The sequence below is a fragment of the Hypanus sabinus genome, chromosome 6, assembly GCF_030144855.1.
Source record: "Hypanus sabinus isolate sHypSab1 chromosome 6, sHypSab1.hap1, whole genome shotgun sequence".
NCBI lineage: Eukaryota > Metazoa > Chordata > Chondrichthyes > Myliobatiformes > Dasyatidae > Hypanus > Hypanus sabinus.
In genome coordinates, this window is record NC_082711.1 from 29,833,348 (window position 1) to 29,852,950 (window position 19,603).

A 19,603-nucleotide genomic window follows, 5' to 3' on the forward strand; every position below is an offset into this window, starting at 1 on the left:
GTTCATACTTTTATTTCTTCTACCAAGGTGCATGACTTCCTGCCACTTCTTTGCCCATTCTCTTAATCTAAGTCCCTCTGTAGCCTCTCTATTTCCTCAAAACTACTTCCCTCTTCACCTATCTTTGTATCGTCCACAAACTTGGCCATTAATCCATCGTCTAAATCTTTGATATATAACGTAAAAAGAAGCTGTCCCAACAAAGACCCCTGTGGAACCCACTAGTCACCCTCAGCCAACCAGAAATGACTTGCTTTATTCCCACTCTTTGCCTCCTGCCAATCAGTCATTGCTTTATCTATGCTAGTATCTTTCCTTCATGCCATGGACCCTTAACATGTTAAGTGGCCATACGTGTGGCATCTTGTCAAAGGCCTTCTGAAAATCCAAGCACATAATGTCCACCAAATCTCCATTGTCCGTCCTGCTTGTTATTTCTTCAAAGAATTCCAACAGATTTGTGTGCAAGATTTTCCCTTAAGGAAACTGTGCTGACCACAGCCTATTTTATTATGTGCCTCCAAGTCCCAAAACCACACCCTTAACAATCAACTCCAACATCTTTCTAACCACTGAGGTCATACTAACTAGCCAATAATTCCCTTTCTTCTGCTTCTCTCCCTTCTTGAAGAGTGAAGTGACTTTTGCAATTTTCCAGTCCTCCAAAACCATGCCAGAATCCATTAATTGTTGAAAGATCATTAATAATGCCTCCACAATCTCTTCAGCCATCTCTTTCAGAACCCTGTGGAGTACATCATCTGGTCCAGGTGATTTCAGACCTTTCACTTTCCCAAGCTCCTTCTCCCTAGTAATGGCAATTTCACGCACTTCTGCCCCCTAAAACTCTCAAACGTCTGGCATACTGCTAGTGTCTTCCATAGTGAAGACAGATGTAAAATACTCATTCAGTTTTTTTGCCATTTCCTTGTCCCCCAGTACTACCTCTCCAACAACATTTTCCAGTGTTGATATCTACTCTTGCCTCTCTTTTACACTTTGTATATAAGAATAAACTTTTTGTATCCTCTTAAATATTATTGGCTAACTTACTTTCATATTCCATCTTCTCTGACTTTCTGACTTTTTTAGTTGCCTTCTGTTCATTTTTAAAAACTTTCCAATCCATTAAGTTCCCTCCAATTTTTGTTCTATTATATGCCCTGTCTTTGGCTTTTAAGTTGGGTGTGATTTCTCTTGTCAGCCATGGTTGCCTCATCCTCCCTTTAGAATTCATCTTTAGGAACTTTATGAATTGCTCCCCGAAACTCTGGCCTTCGTTGCTCGCTACTGTTCTCTTTCAATCCATTTTGGCCAGCTCCTCTCTCATGCCTGAAAGAGATTTTATTCCACTGTAATTTGATTTTAACTTCTCCTTCTCAAGCAGGTGAATTCTATCATAGAACGATCACTGACTCCTAAAGGTTCCTTTGCTTTAAGCTCTTTTATTTAATACCGGTTTATTGCAGAACACCCAATCCAGAATAGCTGATCTGTGAGTGACCACAACTATGAGCTGCTCTAAAAACATCTTAGAAACATAGAAAACCTACAGCACAATACAGGCCCTTTGGCCCACAAAGCTGTGCTGTACATGTCCTTACCTTAGAAATTACCTAGGGTTACCCATAGCCCTACTATTTTTCTAAACTCCATGTACCTATCCAGGAGTTTCTTAAAAGACCCTATCTTTTCCGCCTCCATCACCATCGCCGGCAGCCCATTCCATGCTCTCACCACTCTCTGTGTTAAAAACTTATCCCTGACATCTCCTCTGTACCTACTTCCAAGCACGTTAAAACTATGCCCTCTTGTGCTAGCCATTTCAGCCCTGGGAAAAAGCCTCTGACTATCCACACAATCAATGCCTCTGATTATCTTGTACGCCTCTATCAGGTCACCATTCATCCTCTGTCGCTCAAAGGAGAAAAGGTCAAGTTCACTCAACCTGTTTTCATAAGGCATGCTCCCCAATCCAGGCAACATCCTTGTAAATCTCCTCTGCACCCTTTCTATGGTTTCCACATCCTTTCTGTAGTGAGGCGACCAGAACTGAGCGCAGTACTCCAAGTGGGGTCTGACCAAGGTCCTAGATAGCTGTAACTTTACCTCTCTCCTCTTAAACTCAGTCCCACGATTGATGAAGGCCAATGCACAGTATGCTTTCTTAACCACAGAGTCAACCTGGACCTGAAGCACTTGCTTTATTTCACACTCCATTTATGTCGCAGGATCTTTTAGAGGAAGTGAAGCTCGGACCTTCAACCCAACAGGGAGCAGGGCAAGAGCACACTGTCAGCTCCTACTGTAATTCAATATCAAATGAAGTCTCAGAGATTAAGTTTCCATCAACTCTGAGCAGTTTCTTTTTCTTGGGCACATGGTAAAGAAGCAGTTAGCATAATGCTATTATGGTGCTAGCGACCTGGGTTCAATTCCTGCCACTGTAAGGAGTAGGTACATTCTCCCTGAGACCACATGGTGCTCTGCTTTCTTCTCACATGCCAATGGCATATGGGTCCATAGGCTAATTGTTCACGTGGGTGTAAATGGGAAGCTGGGGCTTGTAGACCCAGTAGGTCCTGTTACTTTGCAAAGTGGAAAAACAACTAAATTATTCACTGTTATGATTAATGCTGCCCACTCCTAATTAATCCTAAATTAAGTCTCTTGCCGGTCTTCTGTTAAGAGAAACCCAGACTGCCATGAGAGTTGAGTCACATGTAGGCTCGATGAGTAATGACATACATTTCCTTCCATGAAGCCATAAAAATCCCATTAGTCTTTAACAACAATCCAGTAATTTCATATTCATATTTCTGAGACAAGCTTTTTAACATTCCAGATGGTATTAATTACTTTAATATAAAATTCTACCTGCAACAACAGGATTTGAACTAGTGTCTAGTTTGGTTACCCATGCCCCTTGTTAAAGGTCAAGTAATTTATCTGGGCTAGATGTATCCGGTATAAGTAACTTATACTCTACCATTCTGGGCTGTGCCAAGGCAGGGGTTTTAAGTTCAAAGTTCAAAGTACATATACATCACCATATACAACACTGAGATTCATTTTCTTTATGGGCATACTCAATAAATTTGTTGAATAATAAGCACAACGGAACCAATGAAAGACATACCAGCTTGAGAGTTCAACCAGTGTGCAAAAGACAACTACACAAATACAAAAGAAAGAAATAATAATCATAAATAAATAAGTAATAAATAGAGAGCATGAGATGAAGAGTCTTAGAAAGTGAGTCTACAGGTTGTGGGAACATTTCAATGATGGTGTAAGTGAAGTTGAGTAAAGTTGTTTAAGAGCAATGATGGTTAAGGGGTAATAACTGTTCCCTATCCCCTCCCTGCTTCCCCTCCCCCACCCCTTGATCTTTCCTCTGATTGGTTTTTCACCTGGCACCTACCAGCCTTCTCCTTCGCACCCTCCCTCCACCTTCTTTAAAGAGCCCCTTCCCCCTCCCTCTTCAGTCCTGACGAAAGGTCTCAGCCTGAAATGTTGACTGTTCGTTTCCATGGATGCTGCCCGATCTGCTGAGTTCCTCCAGCGTTTTGTACGTGTTGCTTTGACCACAGCATATGCAGTGTACTTTGAGTTTATTAGGAAAAGCTCTTCCCCTCTTTCATCAGATTTCTGAACAGTCCATAAATCTGTAAACACTTCCTTGCTATTTGTCTTTTGAATATTAATTTATTTTTTATAACTTATTGTAATTGTCATGTGTTGCACTATACTGTTGCTATGGAATTACACATTTAATGACATATCAGTGATAATAAGCCTGTTTCTGAAAGTCTCTGATGGAATTCCTGTTGCCTTTTATGGTATGGGGATTAATATTACTGCAAACACCTGGCCAATCCAGAATAAAACAAGCTAAGGCACCTGGCCCTGTGGTTGGTATACTTGCCTTTGAGTTGTAATATTGTGAAATCAAGACCCATTCTCAAGTCCATAGTATATAACCTTGGTTGACAGTGCAGTGTAAAGGCTGTGCTGTATTGTTGGAGCTGTTGCATTATGGGTATAATGTTAATCTGAAGCCCACTCTTCCTCCTAAGTGGATGCAAGGTCTTCAAAAAACCAAAAAAAAGAACCCAGTTGCCTGCAATAAACTATAATTTAAATACAAGTCTTCCTTTCCCTAGTTACAAGGATCAATTACATTTGCTTGTGAGAGGCTGAACACACCTTTTCTTTTCTTCTTAACCTGATAGTTAGTTAACTAACTAACCAACTAAATAAATACAAGTAGTAAAAAGAAAAAGCTGTCACGCGCACACATGCGTGTGTGTGTGTGTGTGTGTGTGTGTGTGAGAGAGAGAGATATGGGGGAGAGAGGAGGAGAGACAGAGAGCTTGTGAAAGACAGAGAGAGGAATGAAGAGATCAGATAGGCAGAGAGACAGATAGACAAATAGACAGATAGATGGATAGATAGATATATTGGATAGATAGATAGAGATGGATAGATGGACTGATTGTGAGAGAGAGAGATGCATTTTCATTTCCTTATATGATACTCTGCTTAGATCAAGAGCAAAGTTTGGAACTTAAGCAGAAACCTGACAGCAGTCAATCATTTTTTTTCTTTACCACAGTTCATACTCACTGAACATCATCCAAGTAGATTCTCAGAATAATCCATGTAATTACGATGAAAATTGGCATACCTGCAGAAGATACCATCCATTGAATTAAGGTCGAAATAGGTTGAAGACGGATTTCATCAGTTGACAATGTTTTCTAATCATTTCAGAAAATGACTTACCCCAGCCGATCAGCATGTAGAGTACAAAATATTTGTTTTCAGAGAAAAAGACCATGAGCAGTGTGTGCAGGTACAAACCTTCCACCATCAACCAGTAGAAGTTTGCTGTGATGAAGTAATTGAAAAAAACCAGAATAACCTTACAGCCAACCTATAATGAAACAGATAGGTATCACACTGAGCTGCGATCAGAAAAAGATACTTTTTAAACATGTATAATTAAAATTACATTGTGCATGCTGGAAATGGCATGCTTCTTAAGTCAGGTCACATCCATGGAGAGAGATAAAGAGAGTTATAGCTTCATCTCAAAGACCCAGAACTGCTGCTAACAGAGCTCCTGTCTCACAGTTCCATTCCAACTTCTGCTCTGCAGTTTGTTTGTTCTCACTGTAAACTTTTTGGTTTCCTCCAATTGCTCTGGTTTCTTTCGGAGTGATAGAGAAGTATAGGTAGGTGGATTGCTTTTTAATGAGAATCTTACTGGTATTCCACAAGTGTACCATGGAGGCTCCAAGGGTAGTCATAGCCGAAGGGTGGCAGTGGGGACGAGCTCCCACTGCTAAACAAATGCTTTTCATGGCGTGTGTCTCAGACAGCCTCTGACAACCAAGTCCAACTCCTGGCCTTCACGTGTGGCATAACTCTGATGCCTGGCGGAGCTGTTCCCACTGACAGGAGAAGGGGCAAAGGTGGGCCACTGGCACCTTAAAACCAGTTGCTCCGGGCAGATGGGGCTCATTAACCACAGATGGTAGCTCGTCTAGGAGAGGGTAAACTCCGACTTTAAACCTCCGCTGCCTTGTGGCTATACCCGCTCACGGGAAAGGCTTCGGGAGTAAACCCCGAGGAAAAATCTGGAGTCGGAGTCCCGAAGGGGCTGACTGCTGTACCCAGCACCGGCACGGCAACTCCTGCGATGCTGCTGACACCAAACTGTATCGAGTTCCGTCGTTCCTTTGGACCCGTCATCAGCGTTGGGGGGGGGGGGGTCCCACTGCATGGGCAACAGACGGATCTCTATATCAACTCTGCCCTGGCTTGCACCCTGGAGAGGCCACTCCCAGTGACTACCAGAGGTGCAGTACCCATGGTCGACCACGACCAACGAGGCCACACACCATGCAGAGCATTCTGACTGGCTGCATCACTGTCTGGTGTGGAAGAGCCACTGCATGGTATTGGAAAAAAAACTCTTCCAAGTTATAAACTCAGTGAGCTCCATCATGGGCAGCAGCCTCCCCAGCATCCAGGACGCCTTCAAAAGCTACAGCCTCAAAATGGCAGCATCCATCATTAAGGAGCCCCCTCACCCAGGACATGCCCTCTTCTCATTGCCGTCATCAAGGAGGAAGTACAAAAGCCTGAAGACATACACTCAACATTTCAGGAACTGCTTCTTCCCTTCCACCATCAGATTTCTGAATAGAGATTTAATCTATTAACACTACCTCAGTATTTTTTCCTCTCTATATGCACCACTTACTTAATTTAATTTTCTTTTTTTATATATATACTTTGTATCATAATTCATAGTTTTTATTATGTATTGCTATGTACTGCTGCTGCAAAATAACATATTTTACAACACATCACTGTCTGTATCAGTTTTAGTAAGGGATCATTTTTAGTAAGGCATTTGCAAGTTCCACATGGTAGGCTTATTCAGAAAGTCAGAAGGCATGGGATCCAGGGAAGTTTGGCCAGGTGGATTCAGAATTAGCTTGCCTGCAGAAAGCAGAAGGTCATGGTGGAGGGAGTACATTTGGATTGGAGGGTTGTGACTAGTGGTGTCCCACAAGGATCAGTTCTGGGACCTCTACTTTTAGTGATTTTTATTAATGACCTGGATGTGGGGGTAGAAGGGTGGGTTAGCAAGTTTGCAGATGACACAAAGGTTGGTGGTGTTGTAGATAGTGTAGAGAATTGTTGAAGATTGCAGAGAGGCATTGATAGGATGCAGAAGTGGGCTGAGAAGTGGCAGATGGAGTTCAACCCGGAGAAGAGTGAGGTGATTGAATTGAATTGAATTGAATTTTGGTTTATTGTCATTTAGAAACCACAACTGCAATGCAGTTAAAAAATGAAACAATGTTCCTCCAGAATTATATCACAAAAGCACACAACAAAACAGACTACACCAGAAAATCCACATAATGTTTGGCAATCCCCAAATCCAGAGTCCGGAGAGGCTGCTGCGTATTAATATCACGCTACCCTCTTAGCCCGTTCCCTGCATACACTTTGGAAGGACAAACTCCAAGGCAGAGTACAAAGTAAATGGCAGATTACTTGGGAGTGTGGAGGAGCAGAGGGATTTGGGGGTACATGTCCACAGATCCCTGAAAGTTGCCTCACAGGTAGATAGGGTAGTTAAGAAAGATTATGGAGTGTTAGCTTTCATAAGTCAAGGGATAGAGTTTAAGAGTCATAAGGTAATGATGCAGCTCTATAAAATCTGGTTAGGCCACACTGTGTCCATTTCTGGTTGCCTCACTATAGGAAGGATGTGGAAGCATTGGAAAGGGTACAGAGGAGATTTACCAGGATGCTGCCTGGTTTAGAGGGTATGCATTATGATCTCTTTGGAGAGAAGTAGGATGAGAGGAGACATGATAGAGGTATGCAAGATATTAAGAGGAATAGATAGAGTGATAGCCAGCTCCTCTTCCCCAGGGCACCACTGCTCAATACAAGAGGACATGGCTTTAAGTTAAGGGGAGGAAAGTTCAAGGGGGATATTAGAGGAAGGTTTTTTTTACTCAGAGTGGTTGGTCCGTGGAATGCACTGTCTGAGTCAGTGGTGGAGGCAGATACACTAGTGAAATTTAAGAGACTACTAGACAGGTATATGGAGGAATTTAAGGTGAAGGGTTATATGGGAGGCAGGGTTTAAGGGTCAGCACAACATTTGGGATGAATGGCCTGTACTGTGCTGCATTGTCCTATGTTCTACATGCCAATGATATGAAAATGACTAGCCACAGTCTTTTCCCCAGGAGAAGGGAGTCTGACACAAGAAGATACGTCTTTAAGTCAAAGGGAAAGATTTAAAAGGGATATGAGGGACAACTTTTTCACACAGAGGGTTCAAAGTAAATCTATTAGATCAATGTTCAAAATTCAAAGTACATATTATTAAAGTACCTACATGTCACCACATACTGCTTGAGGTTTATTTTCTTGTAGGTGTTCTCAGGAACAAAGAAATACAATAGAATCAATGTAAAACTACACACAAAGACTGACAGACAACCAGTGTGCAAAAGAAGACAAACTGTGCAAATACAATAAATAAATAAACAAATAAATAGATAGACAGAGAGACAAACACTGAGAACATGAGTGGTAAGAGTCCTTCAAAGTGAGTCTCTCGCCTGTGGAATCAGCTCAATGTTGGGGCGAGTGAAGTTATCCATGCTGGTTTAGGAAACTCGTGGTTGAGGGGTAATAATTGCTGTTGAGCAGTGTTGTGAGAACCTGAGGCTCCTGTATCTCCTGCCTGATGGCTGCAGTGTGAAGCGAGCATTACCCGGATGGTGACGGCCCTTGATGACAGATGCTGCTTTCTTGTGGCAACGATGTGCTCAATAGCGGAGAGGGCTTGTCCTGTGATGGACTGGGCAGCACCTACTACTCTTTGTAGGCTTTTCCATGCTAGGGCATTGGTGTTTCCAGACAAGGCTGTGATGCAACCAGTCAGGCATGGAGTGGTGTGCATTTGGAATGAGCTGGCAGAGGTGGGTACATTTAAAAGACATTTGGACAAGTTTAAAGAGACATGGGTCAAATGTAAGCAAGTGGGACTAGCTCAGTTAAACCACTTGGTTGACTTGCACGAATGGGGCTAAAGGGCCTATTTTCTGTGCTATACCAATCTATGACTAATAGTCAATGTAGCTTGCCCATAGGGTCTGGTTGATATAAGTATTAGTGATAGTGATAGGGTGGGGAGAAAAAAGTGGGATTAATGCAGGATTAGCATCAACATGTGTTTGAGTAATGGCAGTGAGTGGGCAAGATGAAGGACATGATTCTGTGCTGTACGATCCCATAACTCCCAGACCACACAAGAGAATGTTCTCACCACAGACAGTGGCTGAATATTTCCAGCACCTTCTGCTGTCATTTCAGATGCATTGTTTACATCTGTGGCAGACCAAAGGAATTACTGTCTCGAACTAGAACTACCCCAGGCCTCCATCATTTTGTACGTCTTCAGGGTCCCTAATTATTTTAAGAATTATTTTTATGAGAATTTGAAATGCTACGACGTGAAAGGCTATGGAGTGCCAGCTGGGAACCGATATTGGTATACTGTAGATAAATACTTGCTGATCACCATCGATAAGTATGAAGTACAAAGTAAATTTATTTTCCAAGTACATACATGTCACAAGTATTATACTGAGATTCATTTTCTTTCAGGCAATCACAGTAGACCAAAGAAATACAATACAATCAATGAAAAACTACACTTTGAGCATCAGTTGCCTTTGGTTTTAATGCTGTAGTCAAGACCATTTTAGGTTTGGTTTTAATGCCATATCACTGCTATGGTCTAGCTCAGTGACCAACATGGCAGACTGTCCTGTCATGTGTTTGACAGGTTGGGAGTGCATTCAATGATTATTCACACTATGATTAACGGAAGGGCCCCTCATCAATCTGAGAGGTTACTTCCATAAATGATTTAACACTGACATTATAGTAAACTGTCTACACATTTCTCTGTCAATTTTCTCTGCAATAAAGCCATTTACCAGCTTTCACTCTTTAAAGGTTATTGTTCTTTTTTGGTTCTAGCAGAGCATAGCATAAACTCTATTGGCTCCTTGCAAACATGTAGCGTGTGTGGGGCAGCCCATGTTTTTTCTGTGACTATTAAAGGATACAAGCTACCCAGTGTAAACCAATGAAATTAACTTGGTCTAAGCCACTACAAAAACAAACACAGAGATCAAGGAAAAGATCTATGCAGTGTATCAGCTCATATGCAACACAACATCAGCTTGCATGTGACATTAGCTTTCCAGAAAAACAAACCCAAAAAAAAAATCTTGTATACCAAGAAAATAATCACTGCAAGTTCACAAGGGCACAGACAAGTTAGTAAGTTGACAAATGGCTCCACAATTGGTGCTGTGGGAGACAGTGGAGATTAAGGCTCTAGGACAATGTTCTAGGATCTAGGCCGGAATCTAGATCAACTGAGAAAGTGGACCAAGGAATGACAAATGGAATTTAGCTTGGATAAATGGGAATTTATGTATTTTGGGAAATTATTCTAGGACAGGACTTGCACAATGGATGGAAGGGGAATGTGACTTTAAAGAACAGAGAGACGTGGGGTCACAAGTACATAGGACCCTGTAATGGAAACAGAGGTAGAGAAAATTGTGAATACAGTGTATGACATGCTTGCCTCCTTTGGACAGGGAACTGAGTACAGCAGTTGGAATGTTATGTTACAGCTGTACAAGATGTTGTTGTGACTGCGCCTGATATATTATGTACAATTCTGGAAAAGATGTGATGGAATTGGAGAATGCCTAGCCATTTACCTTGTCAAGCCCTGTTGGGATGCAATATGTCTGAATAATCATTCTTCTAAACTCCAACGAATGCAGGCCCAAACTCTATTCTAGCTTTCTTTGATGAGATAGCTCTCTCCTCCCATGAATTACCCTGGTGAATCTTCTTTGGAATTTCTTCAAGACTACTATATACTTCGTTAGGTACAGGGACCAAAGCTGAGCACATTATTCCAGGTGTGACCTCATTCTAAACACCCTCTGCAACTTCAAACAAAACCTCCCTATTCTTAAACTCCAAACCCTTCACAATCTGTTCAGCTTAGTTTTGTTCACCCACATTAATATCTCCCATAATCCTAAAGCTCCAGTGGGTCTTTAATCCACTTCATAGTGATAAATGTCCGATTTATAGAGGTAGTCTGAAAGTGCAGATTTTAGCATTGAAGTTGATTAAATATTAGAACTATCCACCACATAATGGATTTAGCAATTAAAAGATTTAAAATCATTAAAAACTGAAAAGGTCAAGGTTCATGCATTTGAACTGTGCATGATAGATGCAGACTCACTTCCTATGGGATTGAGCTGAATGATTCTCACCGTCACTTTGATGGTGATAAACTGCTTTGTATTCATTCTCTAGCTAAAGTCACTCATCATCCTTTGCAGAAGCTGAATAAACAGTCATGAGGATAGATTTTAAGACTTCCAATGTCTCCTTTTAACACAGTGTATTGTGTAAACATCCCTTACTAGCAATTTTAAAATAATTTGAAGCTGCAGACGGTTGTAGACTCAGCCAGCTGCACTATGGGCACTAGCCTCTGCACCACCGAGGACATCGTCAAAAGCTGATGCCTCAAGAACATGGCATCCATCACTGAAGACCCTCCAGGACCATTGAGGACATGCCCTCTTCTTATTACAATCTCAGGGAGGCACAGATGCATGAAGATGCACACTTGACATTTTCGGAACAGCTTCCTCCCCCTCACCATTAGATTTCAGAATGGGTCACTATTTTGCACTCTTTTCACACTACTTATTGATTTTTTTATATATCTTATTGCAACTTGTGGTATTTTTATGAATGGCCATGTACAGCTGCCACAAAACAACGCATTTCATGACATATGTCAGGAATATGAAACCTGATTCAGATTCTGTATGTACTCCATTTGTCTCCTTTGGAAGACTTGATCAAAATCTTTTCAACTGTATTCATTTCTGATTTTGAAGTATTTTGTACTTCTAACAATAAGCATAACTTCTCAAGATTGATATTGCATTATTTTTGACCTCGAGTCTGAAGATTAAGTGTTGAACAAATTAACATGTGACTTAGAACTCACTTACCTGTCCATCATGTTTTCTCCAAATGAGCTGCCTAAATTAAACACGCCCATCATTATTTTTAAGATGCCGAGGGACTTGGGAGCCCTTGTGCCCAACACCCTAAAGGTTAATTTGCAGGTTGAGTCGGTGGTGAGGAAGGCAAATACAATGTTAGAATTCATTTCAAGAGGTCTAGAATATAAGAGCAAGGATGTGATGCTGAGGCTTTATAAGACACTGGTGAGGGCTCACCTTGAGTATTGTGAACAGTTTTGAGCTCCTTATCTAAGAAAAGATATGCTGGCATTGGAGAGGATTCAGAGGAGGTTCTCAAGGATATTTTGTGAATAAAAGTGTTATATGAGGAATGTTTGATGGCTCTGGGCCTGTACTTATTGGAACTTAATAGATGAGGGAGGATCTGATTGAACCCCATTTGCCTTACAGACAGACAGACATACTTTATTGATCCCGAGGGAAATTGGGTTTCGTTACAGCTGCACCAACCAAGAACAGTGAAGAAATATAGCAATATAAAACCATAAATAATTAAATAATAATAAGTTAATCATGCCCAGTGGAAATAAGTCCAGGACCATCCTATTGGCTCAGGGTGTCTGACACTCCGAGGGAGGAGTTGTGAAGTTTGATGGGCACAGGCAGGAATGACTTCCTATGACGCTCAGTGTTACATCTCGGTGGAATGAGTCTCTGGCTGAATGTACTCCTGTGCCTAACCAGTACATTATGGAGTGGTTGGGAGACATTGTCCAAGATGGCATGCAACTTGGACAGCATCCTCTTTTCAGACACCACCGTCAGAGAGTCCAGTTCCACCCCCACAACATCACTGGCCTTACGAATGAGTTTGTTGATTCTGTTGGTGTCCGCTACCCTCAGCCTGCTGCCCCAGCACACAACAGCAAACATGATAGCACTGGCCACCACAGACTCATAGAACATCCTCAGCATCGTCCGGCAGATGTAAAAGGACCTCAGTCTCCTCAGGAAATAGAAGTACCTCCACCATTAGGATAGAGGTATATGAGGCTGAAGACACACAGCAACCTTTTAAGTATAGCTTCTTCCATCAGATGCCTGAACAGTTCCTGAACCCATGTTGTGGCCGATTATTTTTGTAACTTATGTTAATTGTATGTCTTGCTGCTGCCAAACAATAAATTTCATGACATATGTCAGCGATAATGAACCTGATTCTCATTTTGATGTTGGCTTGGTATGAAAGCTGCTCCCCCCAATACTGCAAGAAATTGCGGAGAGTTGTGGACACAGCCTAGTGCATCACAGACACCACAGTCCCCTCCAGGGACTCTGCCTACACCTCCCTCTGACTTAGAAAAACAGCCAACATAATCAAAGTCTCCTCCCACGCAGCATTCTTTGTTCTCCCCAACCCCCTTCCTCCCCTGGCAGAAGCTACAAAAGCTTGAAACCCCACTAGGCTCAAGTTTATATCCCACTGTCCTAAGACTATTGAATGGAACTCTAGTAGAGTAAAGCTGAATGATGAACTCTTAACCTCAAAGCATACCCTGCCATGACCTTGCATCTTACATTCTGCCTGAACTGCACTTTCTCTGCAATTGTGTTCTGCATTCCGTTACTGCCTTTCCCTTGTACTACCCTCAATGCTGCCCTCAGATTTCTGAATGAACACTGCGATGTGTGAAGCCAAGCAGAGCTGCAGAACGGATGCTGCTGATAAGGGCGAGCCATTCAAAAATGCTAATGAGAGAGAGGTAAGGAGAGAGACAGACACATAATTCAGTATTTTAGTATTTTGGCGTCTGCAGTGATACCGCCACTTTGCTTTGAACATGAATTGCTCATTAACACTCCTGCTGAGACAAAAGAAAGTGGTGAAGTTTGATGGACAAGTGATACCCCATGGGGGGGGGGGAATAAAACAGCGGGTTTGCTAAGGCACCGCAGACACGCCACGAGACCCTGGAGAGAGCATTGTGCCCCCACAAGTCGGTTGGAGTTTGGAGGACCGATTTGCGGGACTCGGCCAGAGGCGCTCAGGGTGTAAAGGTACGACCGGTGGGGACCTGTTGTGTGTCCACCCTTGGCTGGGTGACGGGTTCACCAGGGAAGAACGGTCGCATCTAGAATGGAGGGGTCACAGTCGGTGACCACAACAGGACAAGAAGACAACGGAAGGTTTGCCTGAAATCTCAGCTGTATCTCTCACTCTCTCTCGCCAACAGTACCACAACAACTACCTCGAACTACTCTAAACTGAACTGAACTCTGCTTCACTTAAAGACTGATCATTTACCCCTAGACTTCGAAAGAGCTTGGTTGATTCCTATTCCCATATTTCTGTGTATATGTGTATATTATCATTGCTAACCTGTTACATTTATATCCTTGCATCTAGTGTACTGTATTACTTAATTTACTAATAAACGTTATTAGTTTCTAGAGATTACAGACTCCAACGGGTGTTCCATTTCTGCTGGTTTGACAACCCAGTTACGGGGTACGTAACAACATCACCTCACTAATTTTTTGTTCTCTTTTTGCACGACTTACTTAATTTAATTTAATATATATCAGGAACAAAGGGTCATTTGGCTCACTTCCATTCTTGTTTCCTGCGCTCTGACATTCTCACATCCCTCACCTCTTGTAGAAAACCTCCCACTTTTCAAGCCTTGGTAATTAGAGACCTTCGTAAGAGGAGGTAACAAACTTTGTGCAATACTCCAAACGAGGTCTATTTAAAGTCTTACACCTCTTCACTTTGGTGCTTGTATTCTGTACCTTCTTTTCTATAGCCCATTAAGTAAATAATCTGTGACAAGAGGAAGTCTGCAGTTGCTGGAAATCTGAGCAGCACACACAAAATGCTGGAGGAGCTCAGCAGGGCAGGCAGCATCAATGGAAATTAGTACAGTTGACGTTACGGGCCAAAACCCTTCGGCAGGACTCAATTTGCTGAATAGATTTGAGAGGCCTGATTCTTCAAAATTTCATAATGAGCTTAAACATAGAAACATAGAAAATAGGTGCAGGAGTAGGCCATTCGGCCCTTCGAGCCTACACCACCATTCAGTATGATCATGGCTGATCATCCAACTCAGAACCCTGTACCTGCTTTCTCTCCATACCCCCTGATCCCTTTAGCCACAAGTGCTATATCTAACTCCCTCTTAAATATAGCCAATGAATCGGCCTCAACTGTTTCCTGTGGCAGAGAATTCCACAGATTCACCACTCTCTGTGTGAAGAAGTTTTTCCTCATCTCGGTCCTAAAAGGCTTCCCCTTCATTCTTAAACTGTGACCCCTCGTTCTGGACTTCCCCAACATCGGAAGCAATCTTCCTGCATCTAGCCTGTCCAATCCCTTTAGAATTTTATATGTTTCAATAAGATCCCCCCTCAATCTTCTAAATTCCAGTGAGTATAGGCCTAGTTGATCCAGTCTTCCTTCATATGAAAGTCCTGTCATCCCAGGAATCAATCTAGTGAACCTTCTTTGTACTCTCTGTTTGTTTGTTTCGCTGTTGGTGTATTTCTCTTTCAAAGAAGGTGTTAAATCCTGTCTAGCTGTTCAGTGGAACATACACCTGGAACTGAATAAATGTAAGCAGTTCCCAGCACCCCACTTTTAAATAAAACTCCAAAGTGAAGATCGGAAGTGTTCAGTTAAGTCATTACTCTCCACGGGACCTGCCAGTTGTCACATCAGCGGTTATGTTCTGTTGCTGAGTTTACCAGAGAACTCCAGACCAGAGAGCTGGGCTGCTGTGGACATAAAGTCCCACAGGGGATTGTTCTGACCTAGAAAATGAATAACCAGCAGAGACTTACATTGCCAATGTTATAGATAACCTCAGCACAGCGAGGGTAATTTGGCTCAGAACTAATTTCTAAATGCAGTTTTTAAGCTGATTAAGATACATAGATAAATATTTATTCCTTTTGGAATGCAAGTAACTTACTAAAGTGTGCCAAATTTTTTTTTTAAGCATAGCATTTCAACTCTGCAGTGTAGGTCAAGTTTACACATCTATCATTTCATATCAAATTAATTCATTATATATAAAGAACTTGGGAGTATTTCAATGTAATTTAGCTGTCTCAGCTGCAGAGTTTTACTAACAGTAAAACCCTCTGCTCATTTCTTCTGCTAATAACATGTGCATAGTCACTTTATAAGTTTACCTTCCTTATTAACTTACATATTAAAATGGTGTTGTGTGGGGGACTTACGCTAATTTCCATGGATGTTGCAAGTAATGCTATGCTAATATACATGTAGTACAATGCAGCATGTGTTATTCCCAGATCGACTGTACAAAATAGAGCTTAAAGGTCATGTAATGTCAAAGAGATTTCGTATGTCAGCAATCCCTCTAGCAAGATGTACTATGGAGAGCATTCTAAGTGTGTCACTGCCTAGTATGGAGTAGCTAATGCACAGGATGGTAAGAGGCAGCAGACTCAGACAGATCGATTACGGGCAAAAAGCAAGGGTTCCTCGAATAAGAAGGCGGCTTCCATCAATAAGGAATCTCGCCATCTGGGACATACTGTCTTATTATCACCAGGGAAGACACAAAAATAATGATGTAGTATTCATTGGTTCGTTGCCCATTCAGAAATCTGATGGCAGAGGGGAAGAAGCTGTTCCTGAAACATTGAGTGTGTGTCTTCAGGCTCCTGTACCTCCTCCTTGATAGTACCAGTGAGAAGAGGGAATGTCCTGGGTTATGGAGGTCCTTAGTGATGGATGCTGCCTTTTTGATGCATCACCTTTTGAAGCTGTCCTGAATCCTCGGGAGGCTAGTACCAATGATGGAGCTAGCAGAGTTTACAACTTCCCGCAGCTTTTCCTGATCCTGTGAAGTGGTTTCTCCATAGCAAACAGTTAGAAAGCTCCAAAAGACCATAGGACATTGCAGCAGAATTAGGCTGTATGGCCCATAGTGTCCGCTTCGCTATTCCACCATGGCTCTCTCAACCCCATTCTCCTGCCTGCTCTCTGTCACCTTTGATGCCCTGATTAATCAAAAACCTATCAACCTCAGCCTTAAATATTTGCTATGACTTGGCATGCACAGACATCTGTGGCTATGAATTTCACAAACTCACCATCCTCTGGTAAAGGAAAATTTTCCTCATCTCTTTTCTAAATGGGCATCTCACAAGATGTTGCTAAGTAGACTTATACGGTATGCGTGGCACCTTGTCAAAGGCCTTCTGAAAATCCAAATAAACATCAACTGACTCTCCTTTGTCTATCCTGCCTGTTATTTCCTCAAAGAATTCCAACAGATTTGTCAGGCAAGTTTTCCCCTTTAGAAAACCATGTGGACTTTGGCCTATATTATCATGGGACTCTGAGTACCCTGAAACCCCATCCTTAATAATTGACTCCAGAACCTTTCCAACCACTGAAGTCAGGCGAACTTGCCTATGATTTCTTTCTTTTGTTGAGTGGAGTGACATGTATTATTTCCCAATCTTTTGGAACCATTCCAGAATCTAGTGATTCTTGAATGATCATTATTAATGACACAACAATCTCTTCAGCTTTCTGTGTCAGAACCCTGGGGTGTAGTCCATCTGATCCAGGTGACTTACCTACCTTCAGAATTTTCAGCTTCCCAAGCACGTTCTCTTTATTAATAACAACGACGCTCACTTCTGCACCCTGACACTTCCACATTTCTGACATACTGCTAGTGTCTTCCACAATGAAGACAGATGCAAAATACTTTTTCATTTTGTCCGCCATTTCCTTGCCTCCCTGTACTACCTCTCCAGCGTAATTTTCCAGCGATCTGATATCCACTTTTGGCTCTCTGTATATATCAGATTTTTTTTGTATCCTCTTTTATATTATTGGCTAGGTTACTTTCATATTTAATCTTTTCTCTCCTAATGGCTTTTTAGCTGCCTTTTGTTGTTTTTTAAAAGATTTCCAATCATCCTCCTTCCAACTATTATTGTTATATGACCTTTCTTTGGCTTTTGTGCTGTTTTGACTTCCCTTGTCAGCCACCGTAGCCTCATCCTCCTTTAGAACTCTTTGGGATGTATCTTTCCTGTGCCTTCTGAACTTACTCCAGAAACTCCAGCCATTGCTATTCTACTGTCATTCCCACTAGTGTCCCCTTCCAGTCAACTTTGGCCAGCTCCTCTTTCATGCTTCTGTGATGTCCTTTACTCCACTTAATACTGATACATTCAATTTTAGTTTCTCCTTCTCAGACTACAGGGTGAATCCTATCATTATATGATCACTGTCCCCTAAGGGTTCCTTTACCTTAATCTCACAAATCAAATCTCGGTCATTTCATAACATCCAATCCAGCATTGCCATTCCCCTAGTAGGCTGCTCTAAAAAGCAATCTTGTAGGCATTTTACACATTCCCTCTCTTGGGGTCCAGCACCAAACTGATTTTCCCAATCTACCTGAATATTGATACCCTCCATGATTATTGCAACATCTCCCTTTTTATATGCCTTTCTAACTCCTGTTGTAATTTCTGGTCCACATCCTGGCTACTGTTTGGAGGGTTCTACATCTTCTAATCCTATGTCATCTCTTTCTAAGGATTTGAATTTTTAACAAAAGAGCCACCCCACCCCCTCTGCCTACCTGCCTGTCCTTTCAGTACAAGGTGTATCCTTGGATGTTAAGCTCCAACTATTATCTTCTTTTAGCTACGAATTAGAGATGCCCACAGCATCATACTTGTCAATTTCTCTAACTGTGCTAGAAGATCATCTACCTTATTCTGTATACTGCATGCATTCAAATGTAACACCTTTCGTCCTGTATTCATCACCCTTTGCGATTTTGGCCCCATGTTACAGTTTAACCCATCCGACCGACTGCAATTTTGCCCTATTATCTGCCTGTCCTTCCTCACAGTATCACTACACACTGCATCTACTGTAGTTGTATTCCAATTGCCCCATTCTCAGCTGTATCACTCCTGTTTGCATCCCACTGCTAAATTAGTTTAAACTGTCCCAAACAGCTCTAGTAAACATGCCCACAATGATACTGGACCCCCTTGGGTTAAGGTGCAACCCATGCTTTTTGTAGATGTCATACCTTCCCCAGAAGAGATCCCAATATTTCAGAAATCTGAAACCCTGTGCCCTGAGCCAGTTCTTCAACCACATATTCATCTGCCAAGTCATCCTATTCTTACTCTCACTTGCACAGGCCAGAGCTTACTACCCTGGAGGTTCTGTTCTTCAGATTTCTACCCAACTCCCTATATTCTCTCTTCAGGACCTCCTCCCTTTTCCTACCTATGTCAGTGGTACCGATATGTACCACGATTTCCAGCTGGTCATCCTCCCCCTTTAGAATGTTGTGGATCTGATCTGAGACATCCCTGACCCTGGCACCTGGGAGGCAATATACCATCCGGGTATCTCTTTCATGTCTACAGAAGCTCCTTTCTGCTCCTCTGATTATGGAATCCTCTACCACTACGGCACTCCTCTTCTCCCTCCTTTCCCTTCCGTGCCTCAGAGCTAGACACAGTACCAGAGAACTTGTTGCGGTGGCTTCCCCTGGTAGGGGACGCTCCATGGTACATCTGTAGAAACTTGCAAGTGTCTTTGGTGACATATCAATTCTTCTCAAACACCTAATGAAATACAGTAATTGGCGTGCCTTCTTTGTAATTGTATCAATATGTTGGGCCAAGGTTAGATCAACATATCACTCGTAGAAGGTACAGGAACCTGGACGCACAGGAACCTGAAGACGCATACTCAATGTTTTAGGAACAGCTTCTTTCCCCTGGAAGGTCCATGAACCCACAGACACTAATGCGCCATTTAGCTTTTGAACTATTAATTTATTTATTATTGTAACTTAATAGCAATCTTTAAAGCCTTGCACTCACTGTACTGGCAACTTTTGCTCCACTATAGCATGACC

The 19,603-nt window shown here is 42.1% G+C and overlaps 1 protein-coding gene across 5 annotated transcripts in view; it reads right to left on the minus strand.

The window, feature by feature from the left end:
- vipr2 (vasoactive intestinal peptide receptor 2) overlaps positions 1 to 19,603 on the minus strand; it is a 149,095-nt gene that overhangs the window by 28,884 nt on the left and 100,608 nt on the right. For all 5 annotated transcript variants that reach the window (XM_059971891.1, XM_059971890.1, XM_059971893.1 and 2 more), the window contains 2 exons: positions 4,789 to 4,939; positions 4,630 to 4,690 (listed from right to left, as the gene is read on the minus strand). In XM_059971891.1, coding sequence (XP_059827874.1) covers positions 4,630 to 4,690; positions 4,789 to 4,939 — 212 coding nt within the window. The remainder of the gene's footprint in view (positions 1 to 4,629; positions 4,691 to 4,788; positions 4,940 to 19,603) is intronic.